The sequence below is a fragment of the Alosa sapidissima genome, chromosome 11, assembly GCF_018492685.1.
Source record: "Alosa sapidissima isolate fAloSap1 chromosome 11, fAloSap1.pri, whole genome shotgun sequence".
In the NCBI taxonomy this organism is placed as follows: domain Eukaryota; kingdom Metazoa; phylum Chordata; class Actinopteri; order Clupeiformes; family Clupeidae; genus Alosa; species Alosa sapidissima.
Window position 1 is genome coordinate 17,235,205 of NC_055967.1, and position 17,434 is coordinate 17,252,638.

The 17,434-nt window shown below is 43.9% G+C and overlaps 1 protein-coding gene across 1 annotated transcript in view; it reads left to right on the top strand.

Annotated features, from left to right (window-relative positions):
• Positions 1–17,434, top strand: part of megf11 (multiple EGF-like-domains 11) — a 188,667-nt gene that overhangs the window by 154,754 nt on the left and 16,479 nt on the right. The window contains exons 16-17 of the mRNA XM_042110215.1: positions 2,380–2,526; positions 5,106–5,240. Of these exons, the coding sequence (XP_041966149.1) occupies positions 2,380–2,526; positions 5,106–5,240 (282 nt within the window). The remainder of the gene's footprint in view (positions 1–2,379; positions 2,527–5,105; positions 5,241–17,434) is intronic.

Consider the following 17,434-nt stretch of genomic DNA (forward strand, 5'->3'; position numbering starts at 1 on the left):
GGCTCTGGAGAGAAGACTGGAGCATGAAAGCAACGATACAGTCTCTCTCTCTCTCTCTCTGTATGTGCGTGTGTGTGTGTGTGTGAGTGTGTGAGAGACCAAGTTCATTAGCATGTGAGTGGGTATAAAGGCTGTGAATGTATGTATATCTGCCGAGTGCTAGAACAGACATTTAGTAGACAACTGTTGCACTGTCTTTGCATGTTTCTATTTGTAAACGTCCTGTATTTGTTTGTGTTTACTTGATGCTGGATTTGTTTCTGTATTTCTAGATGAGCATGAGAGAATCCTCTCTGATTAGCGGCGGCAGTTTGTTTCTGTATTTCTATATGAGCGTGAGAGAATCCTCTCTGTTTGGCGGCGGCGGTCGCACCCTCGGTTTCCTCCTGATTGCACCAATCTGTTGCACATGTCATCATACACTGGCCCAGTGTGGTGTGGTACAGATGTGTGTTCCTGCTGTGCACATGTGTGTGTGTGTGTGTGTGTGTGTGTGTGTGTGCATGCACATGTGTGTGTGTGTGTGTGTGTGTGTGTGTGTACACACACCGCGCTGGTAGCCTGAGTCAGTGTACCCATGTGGGGATCAGTTGAACAGGGGCCAGGGACTCTTCCTCTCTTCCACAGCAGGCAATCTGGCAAACTCTCGCTTTCTCTCTCTCTCTCTTTTTCTGTCTCTCTCTTTCTCTGTCTGTTTTGCTGCCTTTTATCTCTTTCTCTCTCTCCCTCTTTCTTTTCTCTCTGTTTTTTTCTTTATCCATCCTCCTCTCTCCTGCTCCTTGTCTTCCTCCATCCTTCCCACTCTTCCTCTCTCTTCCTCTCTCTCGGTGTGTGTGTGTGTGGTGTGTGTGTGTGTGTGTCTATGTTTGTGTGTGTGTGTGTGTGTGTGTGTGTGTGTCTCTCTATGTTTGTGTGTGTGTGCGGTGTGTGTCTCTCTCTCTCTCTGTGTGTGTGTGTGTGTGTGTGTGTGTGTCTCTGTGTGTGTGTGTGTGTGTGTGTGCACTCGTGCCTGTGTTGGCCCCAGCGCAGCTGAAAGAGAATAGGAGAGGAGGCCGCTGTGCTCTTGGGAGCCTCTGGCTCTTAATGAACACACTGTCAACACACTGCTACACTCTTCTACCCTTCTCCTCCTCATCCTCTGCTATTCTCTCTTTCTCCTCCCATTCTCTCTCATCTGCTCCTCTCTCTATTCTCCACTTTTCTCCCTCCTCTTCTCTTTCTTCTCCTTCTCTCTCTTCTCAGCCTCTCTCTTTTCTCTGCCCTTCCTCTCTCTTTTCTCCACTTCAATCTCTCTTTCACTCCTCTTTCCCCTCTGCTCATCTCTGCTCTTCTTTGCTTCTCTCACTCCTCTGCTCCTCTGTCTCTCTTTGGCTTTTTCTCTCTCTCCTCTTCTCTCTCTCTCTCTCTCTCTCTCTCTCTCTCTCTCTCTCTCTCTCCTCTCCTCTCCTCTTCTCTGCCCTGCATGGAGAGGGTCCTTGCCTGATCAAAAATACATATGGCAAACAAAGTGGGCCAGGAACTCGCTCCGACAGCTGCCTGTAAACATGGCACTGCTGGAATCTAAGGGGCGAGGATGTGTGTGTGTGTGTGTGTGTGTGTGTGTGTGTGTGTGTGTGTGTGTGTGTGTGGGCGGGTGCGGCGGTTAGAGAGTTCATGGTTTGCTTTCCCCACTCCCAGTGCAGACGTCACTGCAGAGTCCTGGTGGACAGCTCTGCTCCGTACCGTCCTTCCAGATGCTCTTGTGTTAATGGGCGTGTGTGTGTGTGCATAAAAGCATGTCTGTATTATATGTGTATCCTCTTTTGCCTTTGTGTGTGTGTGTGTAAGGGTTTGATGGAGAGCCTGATAAAGGGAAAATATAATCACACACTCATGTACCCTGGTTTTGCACACTGCTTAGATCTGTAAAACACAGTGATTTTTTTCATGAATCCCCTCTGCACCTCTGTGTTCAAATCTTCACCTTGCATCAGTTTCTTAATCATAGCTGCAGGGCAGTATGTGTGTGTGTGTGTGTATGCATGCGAAAGCCACAGTTGGGCCATGCTTTGACAGAAAGTGTAAGACACTAATGCCGATGCTCACTTTTCATGTTTGCAGCCTCGCCTCGCTCACTGTTTCTGATTCTGTCATCTTCAATGCGTACAGACGTACAGTGCTCTCTCTCTCTCTCACACACACACACACACACACACACACACACACACACACACACACACACACACACACACACACACACACACACACACACACACTGCCACCTGTTACAAACCAGGGCTGCTTATAATTGTGAATTCCTTCTGATTATGCAGGCAGGAGTAATACTGTGTGTGTGTGTGTGTGTGTGTGTGTGTGTGTGGTGTGTGCTCTGCTCCTCAGGGATTCACTGTGACAGTGTATGTCCTCAAGGCTTCTGGGGTCCCAACTGCTCCTACACGTGCTCCTGCCAAAATGGCGGCTCCTGCTCGCCGGAGGACGGGACCTGCGTCTGCGCACCGGGGTACCGCGGGACGTCCTGCAAGAGAAGTGAGGACCCCCCCCCACACACACACACACACACACGCACACACACACACACACACACGCACACTCATACAGCACTCATGTCCATTTCACTTTCTCGTCATCTTAACATTTTCAAAGAGCACTTAACTCCCCGTCCCCGACCCGTAACGGCTTTCCTTCCTCCAGGTCAGCCAAGAACAAGACAGAGAGAGAGAGAGAGAGGGAAAGAGAGAGAGGGAAAGAGAGAGAGGAAAAGAGAGAGAGGAAAGGAGAGAAAGAGGGGGAAAGAGAGAGAAAGAGAAATAAAATCAGACCTCTTCTCTCCCCATCAGTGTGTTGACCTTCAGTAGAAGAGGAGGAGGAGGAGGAGGAGGAGGAGGGTTGTGTCTCTTCCTCCTCCTCTTTTCTCTTTTCTGTCTGTCTAATGCTGTAAGGAGGCCGCGGTGAAGGAGAAGCACTTAGCCGTTGGTCATAAACGTTGGAGAGTGAACCCTTAATCACACGCCTGTCTCTTAATCACTGTGGGCCCCCTCCACACACACACACACACACACTCTTCTATCTTAATCACTGAGAGCCCCCTCTGGCCGGACTCCCTGGGAAGGCTCATCAGCAGGCCCCCCACTCACATTCTCGCACACACACATAGACAGACAGACAGACACACACACACAAACACACACACAGGCACACACATACTCTTTTCTCAACAAGCTCACTGATTTTTGGTAGGAATGGAGCTTTTTCACAGATCCAAAGCTTGATAAGGAAGCCAGGAAAAAAAAAACAATTGAAGGATATGCTTTGGTGTGCATGTGTGAGTGCCTGTTAGACTGCGTGTGTGTGTGTGTGTGTGTGTGTGTGTGTGTGTGTGTTTGTGTGTGTGTGTGTTTGTTTGACAGAAAACAGATAATAGAGGCACAGGGAGCTCACATGCTTAACCTCCCTTACAGTCTCTTCTCCACAATCATCTTAATGACGACTGCTCTCCACCCACAGAGCACCACACTCCACACACACACTTCACACTCCACACACACACTCCACACATACACACACACACAAACACACACACCACATACTCCACACACACACACACACACACCACACTCCACACGGCCTCCCTCCCACTTCACACTAACAGCAATTAAAGCACCTGAGCAGCCACTTCTTTAATGAAGAAAAACGAACCGCTGCCCCAGTCACTGACAGCCGCTGACGGATGAGAGATACAAGCACACACCTCGCTCAACACCACCCACAACAACAACAACAACACGACAACAACAGCTTTAGCTTTAGTTTGGTGGTGAAGACCTTGAGAGCGAGCCATCTATATGAAAGGAGCAAGTTACAGAAATGAATGCAATGTTATAAGTATAATTAGAATATAATTAGAATCATAATATATATCATAGTCATAATATATATTTTAGAAGTATAATTAAAATGTGATTAGAGTGTGTTTAGACAGCTACCATATCATTATCTTCTCTTTATTTTAGCTTGTGTTCTAAATGTTAATGTTGTGAGTACCTTTACTAATTCACTTCCCTCGTTCTCTTTCTCACACCCTCATGATTCTGTCCTGCGATCATGTTTCTCATCCTCATCCTCATCATCTACTATTCCACTGTGCTCTTCTTCTCTACTCTTCTCTACTCTTCTACTCTATTCTTCTACTCTATTCTTCTTCTCTACTCTTCTCTACTCTTCTTCTCTACTCTTCTTCTCTACTCTTCTCTACTCTTCTACTCTTCTCTACTCTTCTTCTCTACTCTTCTCTACTCTTCCTCTCTGCTCTGTGTGCTAATCTCATCCCTCTCTCTCCTGCCATGCTCTTCTGCTCTTTTGCTCTCTCCATGGCCATGCCCATTCTTGTGTCCATCTTCCTCATCCTCTCTTCCTCTTCTCTCCGATGGCTCATGTCTCTGCCACCTCACTCATCTCCTGCGTTTCATGTCCTCCTCACCTGGTCTGTCTCTCTCCCCTCTCTCTGCCCATCTTCATCATCTACTCTTCCTCTACTCTACTCTTCCTCTACTCTTCTTCTCTACTCTTCTCTTCTTCTCTACTCTTCCTCTACTCTACTCTTCCTCAACTCTTCTTCTCTACTCTACTCTTCTTCTCTACTCTTCCTCTACTCTTCTTCTCTACTCTACTCTTCTTCTCTACTCTACTCTTCTACTCTACTCTTCCTTCTTCTTCTCTACTCTACTCTTCTTCTCTACTCTACTCTTCTACTCTACTCTTCCTCTACTCTACTCTTCTACTCTACTCTTCTTCTCTACTCTTCCTCTCCATTCCTCTCTACTCTTCCTCTACTCTACTCTTCTACTCTACTTCTCTACTCTTCTTCTCCATTCATCTCTACTCTTCTTCTCTACTCTTCCTCTCCATTCCTCTCTACTCTTCCTCTACTCTACTCTTCCTCTACTCTACTCTTCTACTCTACTCTTCCTCTCTACTCTTCTACTCTACTCTTCTTCTCTACTCTTCCTCTCCATTCCTCTCTACTCTTTCTCTCTATTCTCTGTCTGTCTCTCTCCTCTCTTTGCCCACGGCCGTTCCCGTGACCATTCTTGTGCCCTGCGTGCCAGTCTGCTCCCCTGGGTTCTATGGTCACCGCTGTAGCCAGTCATGCCCACAGTGTGTGCACAGCACCGGACCGTGCCACCACGTCACGGGGCACTGTGAATGTCTGTCCGGCTTCTTCGGCTCTCTGTGCAACCAAGGCAAGTAGTTATTCCTCCTCCTGCTCCTCCTCTTCCTCACCCTTCTCCTCCTCTCTTCTCACTCTTCTCTAGGTGTTTTCATCCATGCTCATTGGCTTAGGTGAGATATGCACTGCAGGTAAGGTGCAGGCTCTATATGTTCTATGCAGATGTGAGGGTAGCACAGCTGTACATTCCACAAGGGTACTTACAGTACCGTAGGGTCAGTGGGTACCGCTGTTGCCGTGGACCACAGTGGAAATCTTGCCAATATGTGTCAGCAGCCCAGTATTGTAACAAATGGAGTTATCATTGGAGTGTATTGAATTAAGCCCTGCAGTACAAAGGGAACGTTGCTTAAAGGAGCTAATGCTGTGGCAGGAATTATTATTAAAATATAAAATGTGTGACATGAACAAGAAGATGTAGAAGACTAGAGGGGAAGGAAGAGAGTCAGGCTCTGACAGACATGTCAAAGAGAGAGAGGGGGGAGGTGAGAAGAGAGGAGGGGGAGGGAGAGAGAGTGAGAGAAGAGGAGGGGAGGGAGAGGTAAGAAGAGAGGGATCAAAAATGATTAAGAAACAGAAAGGGGTTGATGTGGAAGAAGAGAGGATAAGGAAGAGAGCGATTGTGTGTGTGTGTGTGAGAGAGAGAGAGAGAAAAAGAAAAGAAAAGAAAAAAGAAAAATTATTAACTTGCCCGCACAGAAATTTCTAAGGGCTATATTTTACAAACGTGTCACAACGTTGCTGTCTGTGCGCTCATTCAGCTCAGAGAGCTGTTGTTCAGTTACTAACCTATGGGCCAATCAGAAAATAGGTTTTCTCAACCAATCAGGAAATAGTTTTATTTTGATGTGGGTCCGCAACGTGGAGACTGCTGGTCCGCGGAGTCGTGGAGTGAATTTAGGCCCGGTGCTTTGGCTGATAATTTGCTGCGCAGTTGATCAGGATACCGCGGACCGACAAAAAAAAGAAAACAAACGTTTCTGCTATCGATGTCATTAAACATGGAGCCATATAATAAAGTGGTGGTATGAGCGTTCATTCAATGCAGGCGTCTGCACGAGAGAAGCTGAAACTAATCGATAACGTTGGTATCAAAGCTCCACTTAAACCTGTTGAATGCTATTTAATTGTTTAATGACACTTAATAGAACAATGTTGATTTTTGGAACTTCCATAGAAACAGAGCAGAGACTGTATAATACACTGTTAGGGCAGCCGTGGCCTACTGGTTAGCACTTCGGACCTGTAACCGGAGGGTTGCCGGTTCGAACCCCGACCAGTAGGCACGGCTGAAGTGCCCTTGAGCAAGGCACCTAACCCCTCACTGCTCCCCGAGCGCCGCTGTTGATGCAGGCAGCTCACTGCGCCGGGATTAGTGTGTGCTTCACCTCACTGTGTGTACACTGTGTGCTGTGTGTGTTTCACTAATTCACGGATTGGGATAAATGCAGAGACCAAATTTCCCTAACGGGATCAAAAGAGTATATATACTTATATACTTATACTTTGTATAGCACTGAGTATTGTATAGTCAAATTTGAATATAACGTGGCCAAAAGCTATTGTAGCCTTCTTTCTATCTGTTAAAGATCAACAGATCAGTGATTTACGCCTATCTGCTCGCCAAAAAAGCTGGTATTGTGTTTCCTGAATCCTTACATTCAGGCATTCAAATTAAACTTCATTAAAAAAACATGCATTTTTTTTCTCCTTTTCCTACCAATGTATGATGGTTGCATGAGGGAAACATCCCAAAACAATAGCACCCATATAATTGTTCCTGTTTTGAGAAGTATTTCTTTTCTTGTGGACAAACCTCAAGACATCACTGATCACAAACCGCTAACCGTTTGGTGAAGTGCCACTGGAAATTATCATCGTTAGAATGCTAGCTGTATCCAACCTGAAGCTAACCTAACTACAGACTACCTACCTCAAATCATCCAACAACAAGCACTAAAAGCAAACCAGGAAGTAAGGAGTGGATGAAAGAAACGAACCGTCGAAAGTTTTTGGACATTCAATAATTATAAATCTGTAGTCTGCCTATTTAAATAATAGTTAGCTAATCGCTAACCGCTAGCTACATTGCTAATCGCTAAAAAAGCGCTAACTATTAGCTAAACTTGAGTTCCCGTCACCAGAGAATGTCTAATAAGGGGAGAACCTTCACTCTCGGAACGCTTCCGGTGTGGTAGGCTACTGCATTTAGGGGCGCTCGCGGGCAAGTCCAGAATGAATGGAGGTCTATGAAGCTGTACCCCTCAAAATCCACTTTTCTCGGGATATAATTTTTTTTCAAGTAATTTGAATATTGTATTTGAAAGGGGAGGCAAATACAATACACTTGGTTGAGTATTATATTTTTTTAAAGTCACTTAATTGTTCTAAAAAGCCTTTCAAACATGTCAATGACGTCATTCATTAGCATGATCATAGCATAGCATAGCATCAATGCTAGCGTGTTATGGCGACGACCCAACCTGTAAGAAAACGAAAGGACATGACTCCTGGATTATTTCACTTTTGATTGACAATCCATATCCATTTTGCGAAAAATAAAATAAAATCTGAGGGTTTCAGTTGTTAAATAGGTGAAAACAATAAATGTAGCCATGTAGCTCTATAGGACCCCATGTATTTTGGACCCCATGTATTTTCGCCATCTAGGTGAACTCTGGTGAACTGCAGCCAAATTCGGTTTGTATGGGATTAATAGAGAGTGGGGAGGCTCTCCGTAGACGGGCTCTGCCGTCACTGAACCGTTACTGTTGCCATGGAGATGGTAAACAGTACACTCTATAGAGAGCCGAAGTCACGCCCCTTCCGTTCAGTCACGCCACCATGGGACCTATCTTTAAAAAAAATATGAATGGTAGTCAATGGGGAAAGATAAATTATTTTCTGGTCCCGATCGAGTTGTGCCTTGAATTACCCATATGGTGTTTGTCAATTTTAAAGACAATTTTTCATGTAAAGACATTTGCAGTTTGTTTCGTAACTGTGTTTTGTACAAGCATACCAGCAACAGGTCTTAATTGGGCTTTCCTTGCTGAAAATACCACGAGTCAGAGGATTAAATACATCAGGTAAGTTGTATTCGTCCATAGACTGTACATAAGATACTGTTAAGTGACATAGCAGGCAGCAAGATGTAACCGTTAACTAGCATAACAGCTAATTTTTATCGCTTCATTACGTTGGTGACGTACATCGTTCGAGACGAGAGATGTAGTCCATTGAGCGGATTCGCACAAAACCAACATAACTTTTTAAGTCTATCGAACAACAGTACTTTCTTGACGTGAAAAAATATCTTTTAAATTCACACACATCATATGTGAAATTCGTGGCAGAATTCAAACGGGACCAAAAAATAATTGCTATCTCTCCATTAACTCCCGTTCATATTTTTTTGAAAGATAGGTCCCATGGACCGGAAGTAGAAGGGCGTGACTTCGGCTCTCGAGTAGAATTCCCAGCCCGCTGCACTTCTGATAAAGCTAAGAAAAAGTATAAGGAAAAAACTTTACAAGATAATCCACACAAACTCTATGCAGACTTTGTCAGAATCAATAACAGAAAGACCATCAATAACTTATCTTCCATACCACAACAATACCCTCTTGGAAATCTGCTTTGGAATCCCATTTTAAATATGTATCAAAAGAGGGCATTGGAAGAGGTGGAAGGCTGACCATATGCAAAGATGGAAACCTGAACACTGATGACCCTATACTTACCATCACCTACTACACTAAGGGCACAGTACTCATACAAGGGAGTGAAGAACATCTGCTATCCTTTGAGAAAGCTTTCCCATCCCTAAAAAATGAAGTGGATAAAGTAAACAAAAGTGATGCTGCTGAACTTTTGGACTCTGAAGAGGAAAATGAGCCACAGCCCCCTCTACATATTACTGCTTCTCTATCACTACCAAATAACAGGCAAATAGCAGAAAGCCTAGCTGTGCTAGAAATGGATTACACCGAGTTTAAAGAACTGATGCGGACAAAGATAAGAGACTGTAGCTCTATCTAACAACTAAGAGAGGAAATCCAGCATCTGAAGATTGAGAACATGAAAACCATCACTGAGCTCAGGGAGACCCTCAAACAGGTGCAAGGGGAAAACTACAGCCTCCGTGCACAGATAGCTAAAATGAAAGAGGACAGTACAAGCAGGGAGAGAGCCATTACAAAACAGCTACAACAAGTACAAGAACAGCTTTTAAACATCTCTCAGCCTCAGACTCGGGCCCAGATGAACAGGAAAAAAAGAGCCAGCACATCGCAATCCTGATGGACTCCAACAGGCGATTCCTGGATCCACAAAGGCTTTTCCCGAAGCACAAGGTGACAGTTAGGCCCTGCAGCACCACAGAACATGCCCAGCAGCTCCTGAGGAAGGACGTCCTTGGGACAAATGACCTCCATACTCTTAGAGCTGGTACAGCTGAAGCTCTCCTGAAAGTGGAAGAAAGAGCAGGGAGGGAGTTCCCCACGTCACGCATTGTGATTTCAACGTTGCTGCCACGCCATGACACCACCCCACATGTCATCAACAGTATCAACACTGAAATCAGCAGGAGATGTGCCTCACTGCCCAATGTACAACTGGCACATAACTCCACCATCAGCCTCCGTGACATGTATGACGGAATCCATCTCCATCAACAAGGTGTGAGGTCTTTTGCAAAGACCCTTAAAGATGCTGCCCTAGGCCGTAATCCCTCCTCAACCAGCTTTGTGCCACCTTCCAGGCCCCACCCCCCACCTCCCCATTCCCAAGAAGGCGAAACAGTACCCGGGCCATCATCTCCCGCAGCTCTTACACATGTCATTCCCCCACAGAGCCATCACATTCCGCCACCATGTTCAATCCACAGAGCAGAAAGAAAGTGAATCAAGCTGCATCGCCAAGCTAGAGGCGACATTAGATATTTTAGTATCTAAAAGCTACGCTGCGGCAGTAGCCACACAGTCTCCTAACATCCAACCAATGTTCCCAGATAGGAACGAACTTGGAGAGATAAAAGAAATGCTGCACACTCTCTGCAGTAGGTTACTGGCTTGTGCCCAGTAACCAAAAAAAAAAAGAATTGTCCACCATAAATCATTTCTATGTAATTTACCAATATAAGCTTTATGATTGCTGTTGTTATTTGCATATCTGTTTCACAATGGTCCAACCAGATGATTTAAAATGTGCTCATTTGTTGTTAGCTGCTGGAATATCCAGGGCCTCTACTCTTCAGCCTTTGGACTGAAAAGTGGGGACCCTGAATTCTTAGAGTGTATTACAAATGTTGATATTCTCATCCTGACTGAAACATGGTGTGGTAGAGACACATCCACTGGTTGTCCCTCATGTTTTGGGGAAATATTGATACCCTTCCACAATACAAAAACAGTGAGACGTACCCACGCCTCAGGAGGACTTTTGGTGTGGTTTAGGGAGACTCTTGCTAAACACATTTCTGTTATCACAACAGGAAAAACCCACTGCTGGGTAAAAATTGATAATGAGATTGGCATATCAAAACAAAGCATATATCTTTGTGCAGTATATATCCCACCAGCAGACTCACCTTATTTTGATGGAGAGCTCATCCACACAATACAAACAGAGGCAAGCAATTTCCAGGCCCAGGGAAATGTGCTGTTGTGTGGAGATTTTAACGCAAGAACAGGATATGAGCTTGATCAGACTGACCCACAGGGCAATAGCCATGTATTTGGTAGAAATACCCTATACACCACACCAAACCTCCGCTAGAGAAATAACCTTGATTATGTTGTAAATAAAAGTGGTAGAGAGTTAGTGCACCTCTGTCAAGCCTTAGGCCTGTATATACTTATACTATATATACTATACTATATATACTGGCAGGACAAAAGGGGAGCAGCAAAGGCAGCAAACTCCTCTCTCTGATCACAATCAAATGAATGTGTTTCTTAAAATGGATGGAAAATCCACAAACACAAACACGGAGCCCAGTAAGCTGTTTAAACTGAATTTAACCTACAGATGGACTCCTAATAGCTCTGAAAAATGTATACAGGCAATAAACTCACCTGAATTGGTTGAAGAGATTACTAATTTCACTAACAAACAGTTCACTAATAATACAAAGGGTATAAATATGGCTGTGAATGAGCTGAATATGATATACCAAAAGTCAGCACAAAAGGCTGAACTAATAAGGAAAACTAAAAACAAAACAAAAAAAACAAAATCATGTCTGGTTTGACTTCAGAGCATCAGAAAACGTTTGAGACAACTGTCAAACCGGAAACATCATCAGCCTGAAAACACAGCCCTTAGAACTGAATATTCTGAAACATTAAACATCTTCAAACGCACAATCAATAAGAAAAAAGTAAATCACACCAACCGAATTTTACACCAAATTGAAGAGTCCATCAATAACAATCAGTTCTTGGAGATGTGTAATAATTTGAGCACAGCCAAACCAGCCGAGTCAGCCTTGCCAAACACTTCAAAACCCTGTACAGTGAAAAACTAAAAAATTTGGAGTCAGTTATCAAGAACAATCAAAACCCTCTTGATTACCCCATCTCAGCAGAAGAATTGGCGCAAAAGCTGAAATCATTAAAACCCAAAAGGCATGTGGTCCTGACAGCATCAGAGCTGAGATGCTAAAATACACCACTCCCACATTACAAAAAGCTGTGCTCAAACTGTTCAACCTTATCCTTAGCTCTGGCTATTTTCCTGACACCTGGAACCAAGGGATTATTACCCCAATCTACAAAAATGGAGACAAATTAGATCCTAACTAGATGTACCGCAGAGCGGTACAAAATATGACCACCGCCCAGTCCAGCACATGTTTTCCACAAAAACAAGTCACGCTGAAAGGCATATATGATTCTAACTGTCTCACTGAATTGCATTATGCACACTCAATTCTCACTGGTATCTGCTAGACAACAAGTACCAAAACATGATTAGTTCATAGATTTCACATGTAATATACATTTTATGCAACCCCACCCCCATATTGCCTGTTCATAATTCTGAGAAATTCTTGAATTGTGTGCATGTGTGCGTGTACATGTTTATGTTTATGTGGGTGTGTGGGTGGGTGTGTGTGCGTGCATGTGCATCTGCTTGTGTGTTTGCCTGTTTATGTGCCTGTGTGTGTGCATGTGCATGCTTGCGTATATATGTCTACTGTGTGAGTATGTGTCATACGTAGGATTACTGTGAATGTATGTGTGTGCGTGTTTATCTGTTTATGCACATGTGTGCATATGGAATGGGTTGACATGGCCCTTTGAGATCAACATACAAAAAAAATGGTCCTTCTAAACCCTACGGTTCTCGAGATATTCACAGAAAACTGTGTCTGCCCTACCCTCCTTTCGGGGGGTCCAGTCCAGTGGGGGGGGGGGCTACAGATCAAAATGAAAAAAGGAGGTTCCATGCTATCCATGTGGGGTTACATGCCCACCAAGTTTCGTGTACCCCGGTCTTACAGTGTCCCGGGAATCCTTGACGGAAATTTGGACATGCGAAAAAGAAAAAAATCTGACTAAACTAGTCAAAAAAATCTGACTAAACTAAACTAAACTGCTTAGCTGCGCGGCGGTCATAATAGTTACAGAGGTATTTGTGTGAACAGTAGTCTGGGGGAGGTATTTAGTTGCATTTTAAATGACAGGATCCAAACCTTCCTTAATGAACACAATACCCTCAGTAAAAGCCAAATTGGATTCTTGAAAAATCATCGGACAACAGATAACATTTACACCCTACACACCCTAATCAATAAACATGTAAAAGACCAAAAAAATGGAAAAATATTTGCTTGCTTTGTAGACTTCAAAAAAGCATTTGACTCAATTTGGCATGATGGATTATACTACAAACTTTTGCAAAGCGGTGTAGGGGGTAAAACATACGATGTAATTAAATCAATGTACTCAAATTCTAAATGCAGTATTAAAATTGGAGAAAAACAGAATTTTTTACACAAAGTAGAGGTGTGAGACAGGGCTGTGGTCTGAGTCCAACTTTGTTCAATATTTACATAAACAAATTAGCGGTGCAGTTGGAACAGTCTACAGCCCCTGGACTCAGACTCCAAGAAACAGAGGTCAAATTCCTGCTCTTTGCCAATGACTTGGTTCTCCTGTCACCCTCAGAACAGAGATTACAGCAGCACCTTGATCTGCTAGAGCAGTACTGTCAGTCCTGGGCCCTGGCAGTAAACCCAACAAAGACCAAAATTATGATTTTTCAAAGAAACCCAGGTGTCAGGAACATAGATACATGTTCACTCTAGGCAGCACCGCCCTAGAACACACAATGCAATATACCCACCTTGGTCTAATCATTACAGCATCAGGAAGTTTCAGCATGGCAGTGAATGCACTAAAAGCAAAAGCCCGCAGGGCACTTTATGCAATTAAAAGAAAATTTCACAAAATAAACATCCCAATTACAATCTGGTGCAAAATATTTGACAGCATAATCCAGCCAATTGCGCTGTATGGACGTGAGGTTTGGGGTCCACTCAGTATGCACGACTACATGAAATGGGACAAGCATCCAACTGAAGCCCTACATGCAGAATTCTGTCGATCTATACAAAAAGTCCAATCAAAAACACCCAATAATGCATGCAGGGCAGAATTAGGCCGTTTTCCATTGGCTTTACCTATTCAGAAAAGAATCTTGACATTTTGGATGCACCTGAACAGCAGTCCCAAGAACTCTCTCCACTTTGAGGCACTAAAAACCCAGAAGCTGAAACCTGAAAAGAGTCCCCTAAGCCAGCTGGTACTGAAGCTAACTAACTCAATAGCAACAACTAATACACATCAAGCTCAGTCCAGTTCTGTTTCCCAAACATCAGAGTCAACAAAATCATGAATCAAAAGAAGAATATTTAGATCATTGGACAAACCAAATTGCCAATCAAAGTAGAATGAATTCCTATCTGATCCTAAAAAGAGAATATGAATTGGCAGAGTATCTCATCTCTGTCAGAGATACGAAACAGAGGCAAGTCCTGACCAAATACAGGCTCAGTGACCACAATCTAGCAATAGAAACAGGCAGGCACAGGAAAACCTGGCTGCCAAAAGAACAAAGAATATGTGGTCACTGTCAGGCAGAGATGGTTGAGACAGAGGAGCACTTCTTTCTTCACTGTGAAAAATACAAAAATGTAAGACAGACATTCTTCCCCAAATTCCAAATAGTTATCCCACACTTTCAAGATTTTGACAATGATGAAAAAATGGCCATACTTCTTGGAAGAGCCCTCTGCTGCCTTAGCAGCACAATTTATCTTGAAATGTGAGGATCTGAGGGACTAAAACATATTTCTGTCTGTGATATACATACACACACACACACACACACACACACACACACACACACACACACACACACGCGCGCGCGCACACACACACAAGTATGCACACACACACACACACACAGACACACTTCACATCACACTATTACAGTATTACTCTTGTTCTTTACCTCTGTTAGATGTTTTATGTTCCCCCCACACTGATGTAGCCACCTCTTCTTATGTATTTTCTGTTTTTTGTCCTATGGTCTTATGTTCTTGTATGTTATGTTGTATGTAACAACAGCTTTGGCAACACTGTTCCCATACAGTCATGCTAATAAAGCAACTTTGAATTTTAATTTTTTGAGAGAGAGAACCCTGAACAGAAATTACTGTATAGCCCCATACTTAAATGACATCAAAGATAGAAAGAAAAGAACAACACTGACAAAATACAGAATCAGTGACCATAGCCTACACATTGAAACTGGCAGACATAGACAAACATGGGTGCCTAGACATATGAGGAACTGTAGCTTCTGCATAAATGATGTAGAAAACGAGGAACATTTCCTTCTTAATTGCATCAGATATGCATAAGGGACATTTTTTTTGGCTGAATTCAAAATGCATATAACAGAGTTTTTCTACAGTATAGCACTATTGCTGAAGCTATTACTGTCCTTTTAATACCATTTACCATTGATCCCTTTATTATTATTATTATTATTATTATTATTATTATTATTATTATATATTTTTTCTTTCCTTTCATTATTTCATTTTATCTCTATACCAATTGATTATTAACATGTTATACTTGTAGCTTTGGCAACAGTGACTTTACTCATTCATGCCAATAAAGCACCATTTGATTTGATTTGAGAGAGAGAGAGAGGGGGAGTGTGTGTATGTGTGTGTGTGTGTGAGAGAGAGAGAGAGAGAGAGGCCCTGAAGCCTAGGTTGGCACAGCAGTGGACCGCGTGGCCATCAGATGCGTGCCAGGTCGGGTCTGCCCTGCTGGCGCTGCGGCGGATAATTGGCATGGTCACTGACACCCTGACAAATAACCTTGGGTGAGAATCTAAATATTGCTGAGGGGACGCTTTCTGCCCGAGACAAACAGTGGATGTGTCAGGTCAATATCGGCATTTCCTTTTCCGATGGCCCAAGAAAGAGAAAGATGAGAGAGAGAGAGAAAGACAGAGAGAGAGAGAGAGAGAAGGCTGAGGAGTGGACGTGGAGATTAAATGGAGCTTGTCAGGGATTGGAGTGCCCGTTGCTTTATTGAAGCATCTGTTTCATTGAATCTAATTATACTGATTTTCCATTAGATGGCCCGTGTTGACTGATTAAAGATTAAAGCGACCAACAAACTCCAGCTTTTGTCTCTGATACTGGGCATAAATAATGAAACATTGGCAAAGTTAATCGAAGTGCTTTCTCACAGAGGCTATTTTAGTAACGTTTTCAGCCAGCAGTGTTGAAAAACTTGTAAAAGATCTGGTGAAATACTCACTAGGTGAGGATAACTCCTCCGAGAATATTACCCTGTTTAGAAACTCTCCCAATGGAGTATTTTAGAGCTTGTATCGATCCCAGGTGTGGCTGTGCTGTGGACTAGTGTCTGTGTGTGGGTGTGTGTGTGCATACGTGCCTGTGTATGTGTGAGTCAGGTGTTGAGGTGGATTTTCAGGTCAATAACGCATGTGTTCACAGCGCACTAATGAACCTGCAGTGGGCTGCTTCCCTCCCCTACGCATTAGCTCCAGCAGCAGCAGCATCCAGCTGAGAGTTAGACCGGCAAATGAAATATAGATACAACTCCTCATCATAATTAACCAGGCTTTTCATGAATTAAGGAAGGGCTGTGGGCCGATATAGAATTCACTTTCAAGGCTTTTGAGAGCAGTCTCATGAATAAATGTTTAATATGTTAAAGAAGGAGAGAGAGAAACTCATGAAGAGAAAGAGTGAGAGAGAGAGAGAGAAACTCATGAAGAGAAAGAGTGAGAGAGAGGTTAAGGATGGAGGGAGAGAGAGAGAAAGCAGAGCCAGTGTTAATTTGTCCAGATAATAATTACTGAAAAGAAGGAATTCCTCAGAGGAGGTGTGTGTGTGTGTGTGTAGGTGTGTCTGTGTGTGTGTATATATATATGTGTGTGTGTGTGAGAAGTGGTGTCTGTGAGGTGGTGGGGGCAGCCTAGTTACCTCTCCTCTGTAGTTCAGCGTTCAGCCTCTCTCTCTCTCTCTCTCTCTCCCTCTTTCTCTCTCTCTCTCTCTCTCTCTCTCTCTCTTGTCTCGGTTGATGCGCTGGCGAGTGTCCTCATCTGTCCCGTGTCCAACTCCACTTCATTTGGCCAGCAGCTAATGAAGCTCCAGTAGCAGCCAGCCAGCCTGAAGACCGCTCCCTCTCGACTCCACTGAGTGGGAGAGCAAAGGAGCGCCGCTCCGCTCGGAAAGCTAATAGCAATCAGCTTTGAGGAAGTTGAAAGAGTTTTCAAGAGAAGCCGAGAGATAGATTGAGAGAGAGGCAGAAGAAAACAGAGGAGTGAATGAAAGAAAGGAAGAGAGAGAGAGAGGGGAGGTGGGGGCTGTTGAGATATAATTATTAAAATAAGCCAGTGTCAAAAGATTTAATTTGAACTTCTGTGAGACACGGACACCTTATCTGATTCCACAGGACCGTACCCATCCCCCGCCGCCCCCTCGCTCTATTGAAGACTGAGGACCGCCCCCCTCCCTGTGTGTGTGTGTGTGAGTGTGTGTGTGTGTGAGGACTGTGTGTTTACCTGTTGGTTTGGGGGAGCTCCCTTCCTTGTGTCCACTCAAGGGGGCGCTTAATAGCCCCCCATTCCACCACCCCCCACACA